The following is an 18,991-nucleotide window of genomic DNA, read 5'->3' as shown; positions in this document are numbered from 1 at the left end:
TCACACCAACCCAGGCGGCGCGTGGCTGTGTTCACACCAACCCAGGCAGCACATGGCTATGTTCAAACCCTGAGGCTGCTGCTTTCCTTAGGTTACATCCAGGTCTTGAAGGACCGGTGGCTCTCCAACTCGCTGAAGGGAATGTCCATGCCTAGAGTTCTGTCAGGTGGAAAATCTCACTGTTCTGAGAGCGTGGCCTATTGAGTGGAATGTGTACTGCAGACACAGGAGTTACCCTTGAGATATGATTCTTTGTGTGCAATGTTCGTCACAAACAGAGCTAGGCATGGTTTTGAAAATGCCCTTGTTTTGCCTCTGGATCCATGCGTCGTCTTCCCATGCAGGACGACCTGGGCGTGCCAGGACAGGCAGGGCTGTTCATGTACAGGCCGACCCCCCTGTGCTTCTCTGTCAGTGGAAACTGGGAGGGAGGCTTGAGCTGGGGGAGTGACACCTGGGGCCTTGTTCTCCCCACCACATGGAGCCCATACCATGTGGAATACCCTTAAAACCCTGCTGGCATCTTATTAAATGACTGCAACATCGTTGGCATCTGAATAGTAGGCTCACATTCTTAATCCCATGTGAACCCCACAACCAGCCCAGGAGATGCCAGGAAAGGTGGTGACGGTTCTCATAAACACAGAGGAAGCAGACTCCCTGCTTCTCTGCCCCTGCCCATGGTAGGAAGGGATGGGCAGCTGGGTTTCTGGCCCAGGGACTTGCATAGAGATGGGCAGAGCAAAGTCATGTGGCGTCCAGGTGATGTGAGGGAGTGTCTTCTGTGGGAGAGGGAGGAGCTTCTGATAATGATTTTCCTGGCCCTGAGACCAAACCTCAGGAGACATAGGGGTCCCACTCCCTCCTCTGGCCACAGTCATGTCTGGATCCATGGTGAGGAGATGCCTGCAGCATCTGCAGCTCGAATGTGGGCTGGCTCTGAGTGTTACTGGCTGGTGGCAGAGCACACGGGTGCAGGGAGATGGTCCTGACTGTGCCACAGAGCTCTGCTGCATCTGGATTTGTGCCACCTGGGACTGCCTGTCACCAGGAGGTAAATGTTCCCTACGGCTAACACCAGCTGGCTTTGCGTCTTCCTTTCCCTACTAACACAAACACCTCAGTTAATATAACAGAAGTGGTGGGGGATTTGCTCAGTTTACAGGGCTTAGAAGGTTTGAGACTTCAACTGAGGTCTTCTGAATTTAAATCTAGCATTCCTTCTGTTGCGTTGGTGGACACACTCTATTTCCAATATGTCTGTGCAGGACCTGCCAGAGCTGACGCGTAACCTCCAGGCCTCTCTCTGGGGCCTCCTCTCCGGGGCCTTGTCTGTGGGGCCTCCTCTCCGTGGCCTCCTCTCTGCTTTGGTACCAGCCTTGCTTGTCTCATTTTGCTGACCAATAAGACAGGAGGGGCCTATGTGGGAGCCTTTGCCATAGCCTTTGCCTTCGTCATCAAAACGTGTTGGTGCCAGTTCTCCTTCCTGCCCTCCTGCCTTAGATGTGGCTGGGAAGCCATCCTGTGAGGGGAGGGAGAGGCCGAGAACAGTGGAGACCTGCCTGACAGTAGCAGGCCGAGCACCGGCTCCCCGCCCTCTGCCTCCAGGCTTCTCCTTACTGGGGAGGAGGTGGTCGCCCATATGTCTAAGTGTCTAAGTTCATCGGGTTTCTGTTGCCCATAAAGCTTTCTTTAAAGAAACAGAGCTCCGTGCGACTTAATGAGTTGATGTCCTGCCTCCCAGGCTGTGAGTCTGTGAGAAGGCCAAGGACTTCTGCAGGGGGATAGCTGAGAAGGAGGGCCCTCGGGGAGGGAGGCCAGGCGATTCGGACATGTCCAGGTGCAGGAGGGCCTCTGGGGGACAGCAGCCCCACGGGATCACCCACACGACACTCCTGAGAAGGTGGGTGGATGTCTGATGTCTAAAGGCTGAGCCGTCACCCCCGTGACATAAGCCAGCCCTGCCCTTGACTGTCCTCAGCCGCATCTCCCCTTCCAAGGAAAGAGCTGGGTCCACAGGGCTCACCCACTTGCCCCCCATCCTCACCCAGCCTTCCTCATGCAGGCCCCAGGCGGTGTGCAGCCCCTCCTGCAGATCCTTCACCGTCGTTTCCTGCCCCCACTCCTTTCTGAGTCCAGAGTGCTCAGGACCAAAACAGCCTCCTGAGCGGCTCACCTTGGCAACCTGCAAAAGGAAAAGGACAGATCCTTCTGTTTCCTGGGAAGCGCGTCCCTCACAGATCAGGAATCCACACGCACAGCAGACAGGATGAGATGCTCTCCATCTGGGCAGGGCCTGCCTGCAAGGCTATCATTTTAATTGGAAAACGGGCGTTTTTTCAATACTATTCCTTAACGGGAGAGAAGATAAGTGGAGTCTTATTTTCAGCACTCTTGCAAGTTGCTGAATGTGAACTTGGACCGTGGGTTGGGCTCTGCTAGTGACGTCCTGGAGTTAGCAGGGTTTAGGGTGCAGGCTGATGCTGTCCTGGTAGCCAGGTGCATTCACGGGGCCCAGCAGGGCAGGTCCGAGCAGGGCGGGGCCTGGCAGGGCGGGGCCGGCCAAAGAACATCGGCTTCTCTGTGGGAAGAGACTTGTCAGACAGTGAGAAATGATGGCCACGTAAGATGGCTTGGCAAGGGTGTGGAGTCTCACTGAGCAGGTCTCCTGGCCAGGGAAGGAGCGGGGTTGGCAGGCAGGATGATGGGATGATGCGTTGGTGCAGCCGTGCCCAGAGGGGGCTGTTTGGGCCAGCACTGCCCTGAAGACTTGCACGGGGCCCTTCAGACACTCCGTCTGGCTATCTAGGGAATGGCCTGGGGCAGCCCGAGCCCCACCCCTCACTGGTCTTCCTCTGGAGCCAGAATGGTTCACGGTCAGGACTCGCCACTTCCCGGCCCGACACCTGGGCGCACTGCTCACCCCGTCTGTGCTGTGTCTTCATGGGGACGTGGGGCCCCCGCCTGCTCTGTCATCCATGTTGTCCAGCCTCGGAAAGGTCACTCCCCCGCACTGACAGGCTGTAGGCAGCTCCAGGGCAGTGTCGCACGGTTCACCCATCCTCCATAGATGGGGAGAGGGGTGGAGACCGAGGGCGACTCTTCCTCAACCGTGTGTGCGCGGACGTCAGGACTCAGCTAAACTGGCTGGGCTTGAATCATGGGCCTGTTCACGAACGCTGACCACGATGGGGAGGGACGGAGGAGGCTCCTGGGCCTTCCCTGGCTGTGAGTGTGGGGGGGGGGGTTGGATCTGATGACCCGAGTGGCCGCCTCGGCGCTATTGCTCACCAGGCCGCGAGGACGGCACACGTGTGTGTGCACAGTCATAAAAGCTTACCCAGAGAGGTGTTTTATGTCAAGGAGATGCCATTGGTGAAGATCTGAAGGAAAGGGGTTCCACCTGCTTGTTTTTACCTATCCTTTCATCCACCGAAAGAGTTTCCTAGTGTCTGGGCCTGCAGTCTGGAGGAAGGCGGCTCCTGTCTGAGACTGCACTCCCGAGGGACACGCGTTCTCGGCTTTGGTGGTTGGCCCCGTTTGCATTTTTCTCTAAGAGACTCACAGCCCCACAGTGACTTGCCCATTCTCCTTAGCTTTCTTCCTCTCTGTTACATACAGCAGCCGTGGTTTTATCCATAAATGAATCGTGGTATTTGCAACCAGTGAGCTTATTTTCTGCTTGTGTGTTTCCAGATATTTACAAAGCAGTCACTTTGACTGTAAAAGAATCATCACATCAAAGCCTGTGAGATGATGTAAATATTACAAACCAAAGAGAACAGAAGCTGACCACCAGGATGAACTGGGATTTTGTTTTTAAATTTTAACTTTAGGTAACGGGACACTGATTGGCGCGTCAGCAAACGTGGTGTGTGCAGGAATTGCAGAGCAGCATGGATATGGGTTCTCCTTCATGGAATTTTTCAGGTACTTTTACATTCACTTTAAATTTCTGTTAAACTGTGTAGTTCCTAAGCTTACTTAATTAAAAAAAGCACATTAAACGCTAAGATAAGCATATTTTTAGCAATTAGAGAGACTGTGGTATAGGGGAGATTAACTCAGAAAAGAACACATTAAAAATTTATTGCTCGTGGCTCACGTCTGTAATCCTAGCACTTTGGGAGGGCGAGGCGGGCAGATTGCCTGAGCTCAGGAGTTCAAGACCAGCCTGGGCAACATAGTGAAACCCCAACACGGTGAAAATACAAAAAAAGTTAGCTGGGTGTGGCAGCGGGCACCTGTAATCCCAGCTACTTGGGAGGCTGAGGCAGAAGAATTGCTTGAACTCAGGAGGCAGGGGTTCAGTGAGCTGAGGTCACGCGACTGCATTCCAGCCCAGGTGACAGAGTGAGACTCTGTCTCAAGAAAAAAAATTGCTGGGATTAGCTCCATAACACAAAGGATGGTTCAGACATTCTGGATGACTCGGGTTGAGTCAGGGGGCCAGGAAATGACTGTGGGCTAGCCAGGTATTTCATGTGGCTGTCCTCTTGAAAATTCCAGTGGGAACTTGTGCCCTGACTGTCCACGAAGTTGGTGCATGTCGAATCTGACATTCCCCTGCTGGATTGCACAGTCCCTGCTAGCAAAGACCCCGTGATGTTGCAGACTGAAGCCAGGGTGGTGGAATGGGGGCAGCCTGGCAGTGGCTTCCTTCTCTTGTGTGGGCACCTCTCAGGAGGACTGCGGAGAGATGAGGCCCTCAGTGGGGGAGTACAGCGGGTGCCTGCAGAGTAGAGCCTGCTCTAGGAGGAGCTGGGTCCATGCTGGGGCCCTGACTGCCGGCACGTCTGTGTGTGAGTGGCACACTGCACATTGCAAACAGGTGAGGGGGCTGAATGGAAGCTGGAAGCCCCTGTCAAATGGTGCTGTTAAAATGAACTTCCTTCATTTGGTGTCAAGCAAGGTTTCTGTGGAGTTCTTTGTACATTCGCGCTGGGTGTGTGCACAGTGACGGTTCTCAGAACCAGCCTCGGGGAAAGATTTGGAGCCTCAACTTTGGCTGAGGGGCAGAGAACCCTGTAGCCGGTGCAGGCAGCGATCCCTGCACCAGGCACTGCCGCCTGGGGCTGGCTTGGGAACAGAACCCTGGCCATCGTGCCCAGTTGAGGACCCACACACTGCAGGCTGTTTGAACAGCAGCACACTGGCTTTTGCCAGACTTATAATATTGGCCATTTCCGTGGTTCGTAAGAAACTAGTAATATGTGGTAATTTTGCTGAGGCATCAATCTGAATGACACTCCTGGGTGACTTGGGTGTGAGCCACAGGGGACACTGAGTGTGCATCTCCTGGTGGGACTCTGGGCATGTCGCTGACCCTGCCGCTAAGGGACAGGGTTCAAAACTTAATGCCTGGCCCACTTCTTTCTGTCTGGACTCTCATCTGCCTCGGCTGAGCATAAAAGAAATCATCCTGTCAGTTAAACAAGCATTATCTTAATGAGAGCAGCATTTATTACAGCAAATATGGCAGTGGCCTTTGCAGGGTGGCCTACCGCACACTGCCGTCTTCTCATCTTTGCCCTATGGTCAGTGAGGGTCAGACCCAGAGCACAGCTGGGAGAGGGGATCAGAGACAAGCGTGCTGAGTGGGCAGCAGGGGGAGGTTCAGTTCACCCTCTCTGCCAGCTCTGCCCGCTTCATTTGGGCCGAGCTCCTAACTTCTGCAGCCCTGGAAGGCCGTCGTTCTCACGTCCCCCATCTCCTCTTGTTTGGTTGGGCAAGCGTACCACGTACTGGCCCCTCTACTTCCTGGCAGGCCCATAGGCTGGATCTCAGAGAGCGGAAAAACCTCATGGCTTTTTGCAACACCAGTTGGTCTCACAGGTAGGCACGGGAGGCCTGGTATTAGTATTTTTTTAAAAAGAAGATTTTTAGGGCAACCGCAGTCTGATCTTTTCCCAAGGAGCACTTCGGAACAATAACCGGCCATCTGCCCAATGGAAAGGGTTTGCGTCCACTCCACCTGGGACACGTAAAGTGCCTGAGGTTCAGCTCCAGTGGGTGATGGATGTGGGCACTGAACTTTTCACACAGGTCTTGCATTTGGTGTGCAGTGTGTGACACACGTGTGTGTGTGTGCAGTTACTGTGGTGAACGGCTAGTATGACAGGAAGTCGGTGGCCTCAGAAAGCTTGGGCAAGACTGCCAGTTGTCTCCCCGAAAGCTCATTAGCCCCAGCCTTATGAGTCACATGCATCTTCTTGGATGGAGAGTGTCTCTGTGGTGAGTGGTCAACAGAGATCCTTCCTTGTTTTTGCCTGGTTCCAGTTCTTCCAACTCTGACCATCCTTCTTGCCAGGTCCTTGCTGTGCAGAAATCAGAGCAGTGTTTGCCCAGGGGATGGTTATTTAATTGCGCTAGGGACTTTATTTGCATGAATTGCTTAATTTGCAATTGCACATGCACTAATTCGACTTTTATCTATAACTCAAAGATTCATTTTCATAAAAGGGGGCTTCTTGTGATACACAGTGCAAAATGTTGTTAAAAAATGACCATTTCTCTCATGATGTAGATAAGTATTTAACAGAAAATGTGTCAACGAATAAAATATAAAAGTAACCTATAATTTTGCTACCTAGAAATAGCCACTGATCGTAATTTGGTGTGTTTTCTTACATTTTCCCTGCCTACCATAGATTACATATTTTTTTACAAAGCCTTCAAATCACATTGTATCCTACTTTTTATTCTTTATACTCTATTGTGACCAACTTACCTAGGACCAATTGTCCTTCCAAAATAGAATAGCTATGCCTACAATAGGCAGATATATCCTGGTTCATTTTACACTGAGGTATTGAGGTTGCTTGCTATTTCTTGTTATGGTGTGATAAATATCTTTATAGATAAAACCTTGTTTCATTTCTGATAATTGAAGATAAATTTTCTGACATAGAACCACTGGCTAAATGAATGATGTTTTAGGAATCCAGATAAATATTGACAAGCTGGCATCCAGAAATGTCGCTCTCTGCACACTTTATCGAACTTCACTGATGAAACTCATCACTGCCATTTGAAATGCTCAAGGTTCATCTGGCTGGCTAACAATAGACTCATGTTTTGTTTTAATTAATTCTACTGAGATTATACTCTTTCTCTATAAGCATTGAATATTTGCATTTCTTATTTTGTAAACTTTCTATTCATATCCTTTGCCTCTGTCTTTCTCTTGAGAGATGAATTTTCCTATTTTTCAGAAGCTCTCTTGCACCTACAGAAATCAGTTCTGATATACATGTTGTGACTATTTTTAAGCTTATTTTTGTATTTTAAATGTTGCAGAGGAACTTTAGATATTCTGTAGTCAAAATGGACAAACTTTAGCTCCATTTTTATCTATACTTTTTGCTTTCATTAATTTTTTAAACCTTTTTCTTTCAAGATAATTGTAGATTCATGTGCCGTTGTAAGAAATAATTCTGAGAGATTGTGTGAGCCCTTTGTGCAGAAACCCCTAACAGTAAAATTGTGACAAACGATAGTAGAAGATCACAGCCAGAATGTTGCCATTGATGCAGTCAAGGCACACAGAAGAGTTCCATCGCTATGAGGCGCCCTCATGCTGGCCTTTTCCAGCCAGCCCTGCATCCTTCCCACCTCTAGCCCTGCCCCAATCTGTTCTCCATCTCTAGCATTTTGTCATTACAAGAAGGCTAAATAAATGGAATCATACAACACGTGACCTTTTTGCTTTGGCTGCTTTCACTCAGCATCATGGTCTAGCAATTCATCCAAGTTGCCTCACATGCCAGTATTGGATTTCTTTGCATTGCACTCTGTGGCATGGATGGACCACAGGTTGTTTTGTCGCCTCCTCATTGAAGATCACCTGACTTGTTTCCAGTTTGGGGCTCTTATGAAGAAAGCAGATAGGACATTTTCTCCCAGTCTGTAGACTGTCTGTTCATCCACTTAACAGGTTCTTATACAAAGCAAAAGTTTTGAATCTTTTTTTTTTTGAGACAGAGTCTCACTCTGTCGCCCAGGCTGGAGTGCTGTGGCCAGATCTCAGCTCACTGCAAGCTCCGCCTCCTGGGTTTACGCCATTCTCCTGCCTCAGCCTCCCGAGTAGCTGGGACTACAGGTGCCGCCACCTCGCCCGCCTAGTTTTTTTGTATTTTTTAGTAGAGACGGGGTTTCACCGTGTTAGCCAGGGTGGTCTTGATCTCCTGACCTTGTGATCCGCCCGTCTCGGCCTCCCAAAGTGCTGGAATTACAGGCTTGAGCCACCGTGCTCGGCCAAGTTTTGAATCTTAATGAGACCCAACGTGTCAAAAAATTTTTTAATGTGTCGTGTTTTTGGTGTCAAAAGCATGACAGCAGGAGAACTTTTTACCTAGCCCTAGATATTTTTCAAAGATTATCTCCTGTGCTCTTTTTTCCCCAAATTTTATTGATTTACATGTTACATTTAAGTTCATGTTCCATTCTGAGTTAAGTTTCATATAAGGTGTGAGGTTTAGATCAAGGTTCTTTTTGTGTTTGCCTATGGATCTCGCCACACTCTAGCACCATTTGGTACAAAGGCTATGGTTCCTCTGCTGAGTTGCTGTTGCAGCTGTCACTCATTGGCTGAGTCCATCTTTGTGGATCTGTTCCCGGGTTCTCTGTTCTGGTATATTTATCTGGATGGCTATCCCTTCCCAGTACCGCACTGTCTTGATTACTGCAGCTACGAGAGACAACACACTGCATTACACTTTTATTAGGATCAGAAATATTGGAATAGACACATAATTTAAAATTACCCTAAAAATATTGGTATCGAGAGGTCTGCAAATATTTTCTTAGAATTATTTTTAAATTTTGTTTGTTTTGGCGGTTATTTTCCCCTTGTCATTTTTTTATCTATGGATTTATTTTTGATTAGTGGTTTGCGATTCATCTAGTTCTATTTTATTTTTCAAAAAATAAGACTTTGATGTATTTCTTAGTCTAGTTTTCTATTTTCTGCCTTGTTAATTGCTGCATTTATCTTTATCATTCCCTTCCTAGTGCTTTCTCTTGATTTACTTTGCTGTTCTTTAGTTTTTTCAAATTTCAAATTTATTTCATTTATTTTTATTTGTTTGTTTTATTTGCCATAAGTGTTTAAGGCTATGCTTTTTCCTCTGAACACTGCTTTAAATGTATTCCATGGAGTTTAATATATAATGCTTCCATTATCATTATTTCTAGGATTTCTGTATTTTCAGTGTGGCTTGCCTTTCATCTGAGTTGGATGTTTAATAACGGTTCTTTTCAATTTCCAGTTTGAATAATCTTGTTATTTATTTTATTAATTTCTATTTTGATGGAACTTACATCTGGTTTCTTTGTGATCAAATTTGATCATACTTTATGTGTGCATTCTCTATTGTTATTGTATAAACTTACATCTTTCTCAAATCTACACAATATTATACTAGGTCATTTACATCCTTACTTAGTTTTTGTTCACTAAATCTGTTGTGTACTTAAAGTGGCGTATTAAATATTTCATGTTACAAGTATGTCTCTTTATTTCTCCTTGAATCTCTTACTGTTTATCTTTAAAAGGTGGTTAGTGTGTTATTTGGTGGATACATATTTACCACTGTTCTGTCTCCACTGTGAGTGGGAGGCTTTTAGCACGATTAAACATCCCTTCTGTCATGCTTAATGCTCTTTGGCTTGATTGTAGTTTATTCAATGTTGGAATCACAAATCATTTTCTTAGCTTTCAGCCTTTCTAAAGCACTTTGTTTTGGGTGTGTCTCGTATAGACTGTATATTGTTGGGACTTGCTTTGTGAACCAAAATGAAAGTATTGTTTTCTTTTAATAAATACATTTAGTCCACTCACATTTATCGATATGACTACACATTTTCCATACTATAGGTTTTATGTATGTTTTAGTTGCTATGTTTCTCTATATGTATATCTTTTTTTGCTCTTTTATTTTCTAAAATTTCTCCTTGCAATTTGAAAGGTTTGTATTTTGTTCTAGTGATTACCTTTGTTCTTATGCTTTTTCACTTGTCTTCAGTCTTCTGTTTTCTTACGTAGTCTTTTATACCTCCTTTGTCTATCTTTAATGATAACCTTTGACTTCTACCTCTTGCCTAAATGATCACTGATAAGTTGATTCTACTTTTCTCTTCCCTTCTTTCTCCACCCACTTACTAATTGAAGTATTTCTGCTTTCAAAACACGTAACATCATCACTGTTCCTCCACCCACCATTGTTCTGTGCTTGTTTCTCTTAGATCCACGATTAAGTCTATTAGATCCTCACCATTGGCTCTTTGGCTGAAGTGTTCCTGCCTTTTGACAGGTGAGGCTAATCTTTAAGAGCCCAAGATCAGCTCCTGGGTACAGCACCCCTGAGCTTTTGTAGGTTTAAGGCTGTGTTCTACATCCTTAACATTTGACAAGACACTTTGCTTCCTAGTACACCCTTGATTCACATATACCTTCTCTGGGTTTCCTGAAGGTGTTACTCCGTTGTGGCCTCAGCTGTATGTGTGTGTGGGACGTCTGATGGCAGCCCAGTTCTCTTACATTTGAAGTTATTTGGTAATTTTGCTATAGGCTTGGAGGATTCTGCAAATTTATCTTCAGAGTCTAATAGTTTTACTAAGATATTCCCAGGTATCCCATGGGCATCATGGGCCTAACATGTAGCATTATGTCTGCTTTTGAGTCCAGAAAGGTTTCTTGGATCAGAGTTTTAAGTGTTTATTATATTTTACTATTTCATGGATCTCTTTATGTTGAGTCTCACTGGCCTGGCTTCCATTTCAACCACTTTCTTTCTGGCTTGTTTTACTACTCAGTTTGTTTTTGGCCTCTTGTTTGCGTTCTTTCTTTAATGCTCCTTATTACATTTTCATTTGATTATAGTCTTCCTGGAACACCTTATAATGTAATCTTCATTTCTGACATGATTTGGTTTTTTTCTTTGGCTTCTCATTTTATTCTTCACGTTTTTGTCGTTTTCTGCTCTCAGCATTTGGGTTTTGGATTCAGGTTGTTTTCGCACATCCCCAGTGCTTATCTGAAGGTGTGAAATTCAGTGTAGAGGGGTGTATGCGGTTTTATGTTTCCTAGTTTCACGTGGCTTGTTGGGGAAATCTTTACCAGCTTCAGTATTTAGATTCTCATGCCCTGTTTTATTATTAGGAAAGCCTTGCACAGGGTCAGTCAGCTTTTGGCTATGTGCTTTGTGGACAGGGTTGCCAGCCGGCGTCAGTTCCAGGATTCCTAGTTTGAGAAGATTCCTGTTCTTTGGTCAGTGTGGTGGAGAGCAGTCTCTGTGACAGCTTTTTTTTTTAATTGTGGGGCATGCCCATCCATTTTTGGTTCCTTTTGTCTTACAGGATTCTGCATTTCTGCCTGGCCCTTGCTGTTTTTCCCCTTCCCTGCCAGGCTCTGATGGGCACACCTGCCTGCCTGCCTGTTTGCTGTGTTCTCTTGCGGACGATGCATGCCTGCCTGTCTCCTGGAGCCCAGTGCACATCGATGTCTTTTCTCCGTCGTCTATACACAAATCCACCAGGATCGTTTTCCAACGGGTTTACGCTTAGGTTGGCCTTCCTGCTTCTGGCTGTTACTTTCCTCAATTTTAGAATTTTTATTTCTTTCTTCTCTTTTTCATGAAAATTGTCTGGATTTCTCTGGCTCCCTGCAAGGGTGAGGGGCAGGGGCCTGAGCGACAGCTTGGCTGGGAATTGGTGTTTTCTTCTTTACTGACAGGTAATCATGTGGAGTTAATGGTTCTCTCCACCTTCTAGTTATGTGGAAAGGCAGGCTCTCCATGAGGCGTCATCTGCATTTCTTGTTATCTGTGGAGTTTATTGTGAGCAGATGCAGCGATGTGGCATTGGGTGGCTCTCATTAACTTGCCTACCAGAAGCAAGACAGTGGCATCACCCATCCACAGTCCGCGTCGCCCATCCACGGTCCGCATCGCTCATCCACAGTCCGCAACTCATTCTTTCTGCCATGCCCGAGAAATCTTCTTTGCTGCACTTCCTGGGGAGGATGTGATTTTATTTTGCTCCACTGGAGGAAATGATTTTCTGACTAGAAATTATGCTAATGCTGGATTCCCTCATTGGGCAGAAACCTGTTCTCCAGGACATTCCTCCGTGGGGACCAGGCTATACCATTTCGGTGCCGCCCACGTAAGATACACCAGTCTATTAGTGTTTTGTTAATTGATAATGCCAATTTTTACTATTTCTTTAAACATAGAGACACATTAAGTTGAATTTTGTTGTGGAATTTAGCTTCCAATGAAGCTTTTGTCACCTCATTTTGTTTTCTTTTGTGGTTTCTTAGAACATAGCTAATTATTGTGAGGCTTTAAAAACATCAAGCTGATAAATTAAATGAAAGAGTGAAAAAATATCTAGAGAATAAACCATCCAGAAAATACTGTCTTAGAAACAATATTTGAAAATGACCTGGCTTTGTTCAGTGTGATTCAAAGGGATCATTACCATTGACTAACAGTAAACATAATAAAATTCTTGGTAGATTTATAAAGCCCTCATTCTGTCTGCTGCTTCAAGGGTAGCCAGGCAGACATTCATATTTTCTCAAAGGTCAAAACAGATGCTAATGTAATACTGGGTGCCTTTTCAAAGGTTAACCTCTGTATTGATCACAGTGCTGTAAACTCGCTGAACCACAGTCAAATACTTTCTTTTCCCCTGAGGGTTAAAATCATGAATGTGAGATCAATATTTTCTGAATGTAAATTTCAAAGTTAGTCTCATCCACATGTTACATTTGCTAAAGAAGAAAGAAAGGAAGGAAGGAAGGAAAGAAAAGGTAAGAAAAGAAAGGAAAGAGAAAACCAGGCTGTTTTTCTGGCAGCTCTCACCTGCTTAGCGCAGAAATGGGCCTTAGGCTTCTCAGGGCAGGCAGATCCTCCGTGTGAAGGAAAACTTAAAGCCACTCACCCCCTGCCCTTTTCCCTCCCTTCATGCAAACTCAGGGAACCTCTCCTGTTGGTTTGCACCTCAACGGAAAACCTTCAGCCTTAGGATGATGCCATGTGGGTGGATTCGTATATTGAACCCTTCTAATCAATGGCCCTGAGAATGGTTACAATGAATCGGGCAGGAGCGGAGAGCTAGGAGCATCGCGGGGCCGTCTGGGGCTCCTGAAGGCCACAGAGTCCGGACAGTCTGAGAGAGCTGCGGGAGCCGTAAATACTTGTCAGGAGGGTGCCAGGAGAGCTGGTGCAGAAGAGGTTCTAGTCATCGTGTAGTGATTTTGCTGTTCATGTTGATGGAAACAATGGCTCCACTTTGATTCGGGGTGACCCCCCCCCCACTGTATACTTTACAGGAAGCAATGGCCCGTGACCTCAGTACTGGGAGAGGCACACAGACCACTAGGGGAGAACGGGAGATGACCCGGAGCCCAAGACAGAACGATCAGCCCAGCACAATGCTGCTGAGGTGCTGGAGAACTAGGGCCTCACACTGACGGGGGTTATTGAGAGGCTAATGCCACTGCATACCATGGCTAGGCCTGAGAACAGGGCCTGCGCCTGAGGCCCCAGGGCCAAGGGAGGGCCCTGGTAAAGTCATCTGTCCCACGCACTGTGGCTGCCTAACAAGTCATCCCCAAATGCAGGGGCTCAAAGCAACAGCAATGATTTCACTCCTAACTCAACCATCTTCGTGGAATTTGAAAGGGCAGCTGGTCCTGCTCCACCCGGAATCACCAGAGCTGGCCGAGGCGGAGGCCAAGGCCAGAAACGTCTGGAGGCTGCTGACTTGCGTCTCCTGCCCAGGCTGTGGGGGCCCAAAGAGCACGGCTGGAATGGCGGTGGGGGCCTCAGACATCTCTCTGCATCACAGGCCCCCAGATACAGGGGAAGGAGCTTCTTGATGGGGAAGCGTCACGGTGGGGGCTGTGGGAGAATGCGTGTGGGACGGAATATATTAGTGCTGGCGAATTTGGGAAGTGCAACCTGCCACATCATTTTATTTGCCCGAGACTCGTAGCTCATTTGATCTCATAATCCCATTTTGCTTTAGCCATTCCGGGTTGGGTTTTCTGTCACTTGTCGCTAAGAGCCCTGAGTGGTACAAAGGCCCAAGGAAATGTGCCGCCCGTCTTGGTCTTTCTCAAGGACTGGTGCTAACTGCAGTCGCTGTGGCAGTCAGTGTTGGATCACAGCCGGAGCTTTGCTTTCTGCGTCCCCTTATGTCCGGAAGGCCCAAGCTCCTATTGCGGAGGCTGTGCCAAGAGCCAGGCCTCCTTGCTGCTGAACGTCCTAGGCCTGGGATGAGTGTGGTGCAGTGCCCTGCTGGCTTAGCTTGTGGCTCACTTAGCAGCAGTTAGGAGACGGCGCTTGTCAGCATGGGGAGCATGTGCCTGTGCAGCGCCTTGTCTTTCCCGCGGCTGCGCCCCCAGCCTGGACAGGAGCCACTAGTTACTGTGGAAGGTGGGTGAAAGGGGCAGACTTAGCAACATTCTGCCAGCACTAGCAAGTGGCTTTTTCTACTCCTTACTCCAGCCGATCCTTTAATTCTCCAACACCGAATAGATATCCCACAATTCAATTCAGTTCTAATACCAATTACCCGGGGCTATTGTCAGACCACAGGCTAAGGGCTCCTTCCCTCATCGGGGCCCTCAGTTCAGACACAGGTACCAGGCACTCACACTTCTGTGCAACTTGGCTACAAATCAGGGTTCCTGCAACCCCTCTCCTCAGGTTCAGTAATTTGCTGGAATGACCCGGAGAACTCAGGAAAGCATGTTACCTGCCTTTACTGTTTATTTTAAAGGATATTATAAAGGGTACAGATGAAAAGCCAGATGACGAAGTGCATAGGTGAGGTCTCTGGCAGGGTCCCAAGTGCAGGAGCTTTTGTCCTCATGGAGTGCAAATGCATGCACCACCCTCCTGACACACAGATTCGTGCACTAATATGGAGGATCCCAGAACTCCACTGCTTAGGGGGTTTGAGGCTTTACTACATTGGCATGATTGATTCCATCATTGTCCATTTGTGATTGGCTCAGTCTCCAGCCCTGGTTCTCTCCCTGAGGATTGGTGTGGGGACGGATGGTGGAGCTGTCAGTTTTAACTTTCTAATCATGCCTTGATCTTTCTAGCAAGCAGTCCCCCCCTGAAGCCATCTAGGACCCCCAAGAGCTGCCTCATTAGAACAAAAGGAATTCCTGTCACTCTTATCACTCAGGAAATGCCACAGGTTTTAGGAGCTCTGTGCTAGGCATAGGGACAAAGACCAAATATTGTTGTTCTTCTGCCATCATTAGTCAAAGGGCCCTTGAGGTGCCTGCGTCGCTTGATGGTGGGTTAACGGGGTGTTCGTGGATGATGGTACAGTTGCGTGCAGAGGTCCCCCGTGGACACTGAGGTGAGATCTGCAGAGAAGCCATTTGCTGTCAGTGTTTCTTTATATGCTAGACTATAAAGTTGAAAAATGATGCTATAGAGTTGTCTAAGGGGAAATTTCTCTCTGCCTTTCCACGGATCAGATTTCCTACAACTGGAAAAAAATCCACTGGGACCACTTGTGGCCTAAATGATTGTTTTTATGTAACTTGTTTTTGGTATATTATTAATTTAGTGGCAGAGAATCCTTAATTTCAACCATTAGGGAACCCAGAAAAAACTGAGTACATTAAAATAATGTAAAATGACTTAAAAAGCCTTAAAGTGACTTCAAAGACTTGGAATGACTAAAGAGTAAATGTCCTGGTAAAGCGTAATACACTGCAGTGGGGTCAGGAGGGTCCCAAGACATCTTGAGTCTTCTTCTAAAACGATCTCAGCAGACAAGGTGCGTATCTCATAACCTCCCGACAACATAAACAACAGAGTGCAGCTCTGCGTTTGTGAACGACCCCAATGCAGTCAGCTTCACACGTGTGCTGTCACGATAGCATACTGATTGGCTAAATTTTTGGAGTAAAGGAAGCTTGGCCTAAACTTTGCTCTATGGGATATGCTATTTTGAAAAACAAGATAAAACTTTTTTATAATGCATTTAGACATGCTGACACAGGTACACGTTTCTTTACAAGGTTGTATATTTAGGGGTAACTAAAGAATTTATTAGGCTGGGTATATGATGGCTCACGCCTGTAATCCCAAAACTTCGGGAGGCTGAGGCGGGCGGACCATTTGAGGTCAGGAGTTCAAGACCAGCCTGGCCAACATGGTGAAGTCCTGTCTCTACTAAAAATAAAAAAGCCGGGCATGGTGGCGGGCACCTGTAGTCTCAGCTCCTCGGGAGGCTGAGGCAGGAGAATGGCGTGAACACGGGAGGTGGAGCTTGCAGTGAGCCGAGATCGCACCACTGCACTCCAGCCTGGGAGACAGAGCGAGACTCCATCTAAAAAAAAAAAAATGTTGGATGTGGTGGCACATGCCTGTAATCCAAGCTACTGGGGGAGGCTGAGGCAGAAGAATCGCTTGAACCTGGGAAACAGAGGGTGCAGTGACCCGAGATTGTGCCACTGCGCTCCAGCCTAGGCGACCAAAAAAAAAAAATCAGATATTTAATCAGGTCATATTTCATGAATATTCATTGTATTAAAATGTTTGTTCTTTTATAGTCATCCATGAAGTCAACACAGCTTTGTAACTAGCAAGAACTAGGCCTCAGTGGTGCAGTGGCGAAGCAGGCAGATACTGTGTGCTGAACTTGGAGACTCACCAGGGAGGAGCAACAAACACAGCTAAACGTAGACCCTGAAGCTATCCCCAGTGTGAGTCAGTGGTACTGTGCTAGCGGCTCTAAGGTTCCCAGATAGCAAACAGCCTTGAGCAGGTGAGCCCTGCGACCTCCCCAAGGGGCAGAAACAGCCAGCATCCCTCATGGCAGGGCAAGAGAATGGCGCTGCAGATGGTGGAAGGCGCCTGGCACAGGGAGATCGTAGACGGGGAGAGAGGCTGAATTTCATTCTGTGTGGTGGGAGCGCAGGGAAGGGCTTTAAGCAGGAAAGCCTGCAGTGCGATTTTTCTTCTACAAAGACCATTTTTGTCTGCAGTGGAATGGACAGGTTGGAGGAGGACCAAGTAGCCGCAGGGAGGCCAGGTTAGAGGCTGAGGCTTGGGGCCAGTGTGTGCCGGGCAGGCGGAGACAGGGGGCCGGGGGGGTGGGGTTTGGAGGTGGACAACGTGGATGTGAGCCATGAGGGGATGAAAACTCAAAGGCATATCAGGTGCAGGTGCAGTTTAGAGGAGAAACACCGAGTTGGGTCTTGAGCATGTTCCAGTCCGTGGTGGTGAGGCTGCATGAGGGACGTTGGATGGGCAGGAGATGTGCACGCTCAGAGGTCTGACGGGAGTCTCTGGTGGAGAGGGGGGGGCTGGAAGGCTCAGGGCGGATGGCGTCTGAGCTCGGGAGGCTGGAGACGGCCTTGGGAGCGGGCCCTGGACGTCAGCCTGGGTGCTGTGGGGAGAAAGAGGAGAAGGACACAGACATGCTGCTGGGCCTCTTGGCTGCAGGTGACAGACGCCTTAGTCAAATTCGCTTGGGCGGAAAGGGACATGGACCAGAGGGTTCAGCAGCCCGGATGGGCAGTGTCCAGCTGGGCCTCGGAGGCAACAGGAGTCAGGCTGTGCTCTCTCCACCTCTGGTCTCTGCCTCGCCTCGCCTGGGAATTCCTTCCTGGGAAAGAGAACGGCCGCGGGCAGCTCCGGAGACAGACCCAGACAGGCTCCCTCGGGAAGGGCTCTGGCTGGTCTGAGCTGGGTGCCCACTCTTGGCTGGCAGAGCGGGCCTGGACTGTCCCAGCGTGAATGGAGCCCAGCGCCTGGGCCAGTCCCCATGGCCACACGCCCGGTGTGTGGTACAGGAATGCCTCCCCGGAGAGGGCTGAGGACAATCGGGTCATGTGCGCGCAGGTCCGCGGAGGGTGGGGACACTGGTGCCTGCTCAGCGCTGTGGACGCCTTTGCTCCCTGTTCCCCGGAAATTTCGGAAATGCGCTGCTTTGCTGGAGCTCCCTTACTGAGCTCTACTCCAGGGGCGAGCCTGGACTCAGACCCTTTTGTTTTTCTTTTTTGAGACCGAGTCTGGCTCTGTCGCCAGGCTGGAGTGCAGTGGCGAGATCTCAGCCCACTGCAACCTCAGACTCCCTGGTTCAAGTGATTCTTCTGCCTCAGCCTCCAGAATAGCTGGGACCACATGCCCCGCCACCACACCCAGCTAATTCTTGTATTTTTAGTAGACACACGGTTTCACCATGTTAACCAGGATGATCTGTCTCCTGATCTCATGATCCGCCTGCCTCGGCCTCCCAAAGTGCTGGGATTACAGGAGTGAGCTCAGACCCATTTTATCGTATTTTTATATCTCTACTTGTAAGTAAACTTGGCTACAGTTCTTATTTTTGTGTCATGTTGGAGTTTGAAGGTTGTGTAGCTCCATCAAATGGATGGGGGAACTTTCTGTATGTATGTAACTTGGAACAGCGAAATTATAGCCCCGTTTGAATCTGACACCTTCTTAACTGGGAGATTGTTAACCAGCCTTCCAGTCTCCTCACTGGCTATTGAATTCGTCAGGTTTCCTGTTTTCTGCATGGATCAATTTTAGAATTTATATTTTGCTATGAAATGACTTGAAGTTTTTCACTTGTCCTTGTATCTGTGATCAAATCTCCCCTCTCAGCTGACATACACACACAGGCACACACATTCTTTTTCCCTTGGTGAAACTTCCCACAAGTTGATGTTTGTATTAGAAATTTCAGAAAAGAGACTTTTGGCCTTTACTCTTTATGTAATTTGTTGTTGATTTTTTAACTATATCACTTTCAGTTTTTTATTCTAATTCATCCTTCTTATCTTTAAATAATATTTGTGCTTTTTTCTATTTTAAGTATTGTATTTATTTATTTTCAGCTTTTTAAAGGTGAACATTTGGAGTCTCATCCGTTTTGATTTGGAATGCCTGCTTATGTATGGTGAGACATGGATGCAGTTCACCTGTAAAACATGTCTCCG

General features: G+C 47.7%; 1 protein-coding gene across 2 annotated transcripts in view; it reads left to right on the top strand.

Annotated features, from left to right (window-relative positions):
- The window catches only part of OCA2 (OCA2 melanosomal transmembrane protein), a 342,859-nt gene that overhangs the window by 246,870 nt on the left and 76,998 nt on the right, over positions 1–18,991 (top strand). For both annotated transcript variants that reach the window (XM_026447197.1, XM_026447196.1), the window contains one exon: positions 3,837–3,930. In XM_026447197.1, coding sequence (XP_026302982.1) covers positions 3,837–3,930 — 94 coding nt within the window. The remainder of the gene's footprint in view (positions 1–3,836; positions 3,931–18,991) is intronic.

Source organism: Piliocolobus tephrosceles, chromosome 6 (assembly GCF_002776525.5).
Source record: "Piliocolobus tephrosceles isolate RC106 chromosome 6, ASM277652v3, whole genome shotgun sequence".
NCBI lineage: Eukaryota > Metazoa > Chordata > Mammalia > Primates > Cercopithecidae > Piliocolobus > Piliocolobus tephrosceles.
The sequence above is the reverse complement of the archived record's forward strand: the minus strand, read 5'-3'. Positions and strand labels throughout refer to the sequence as shown.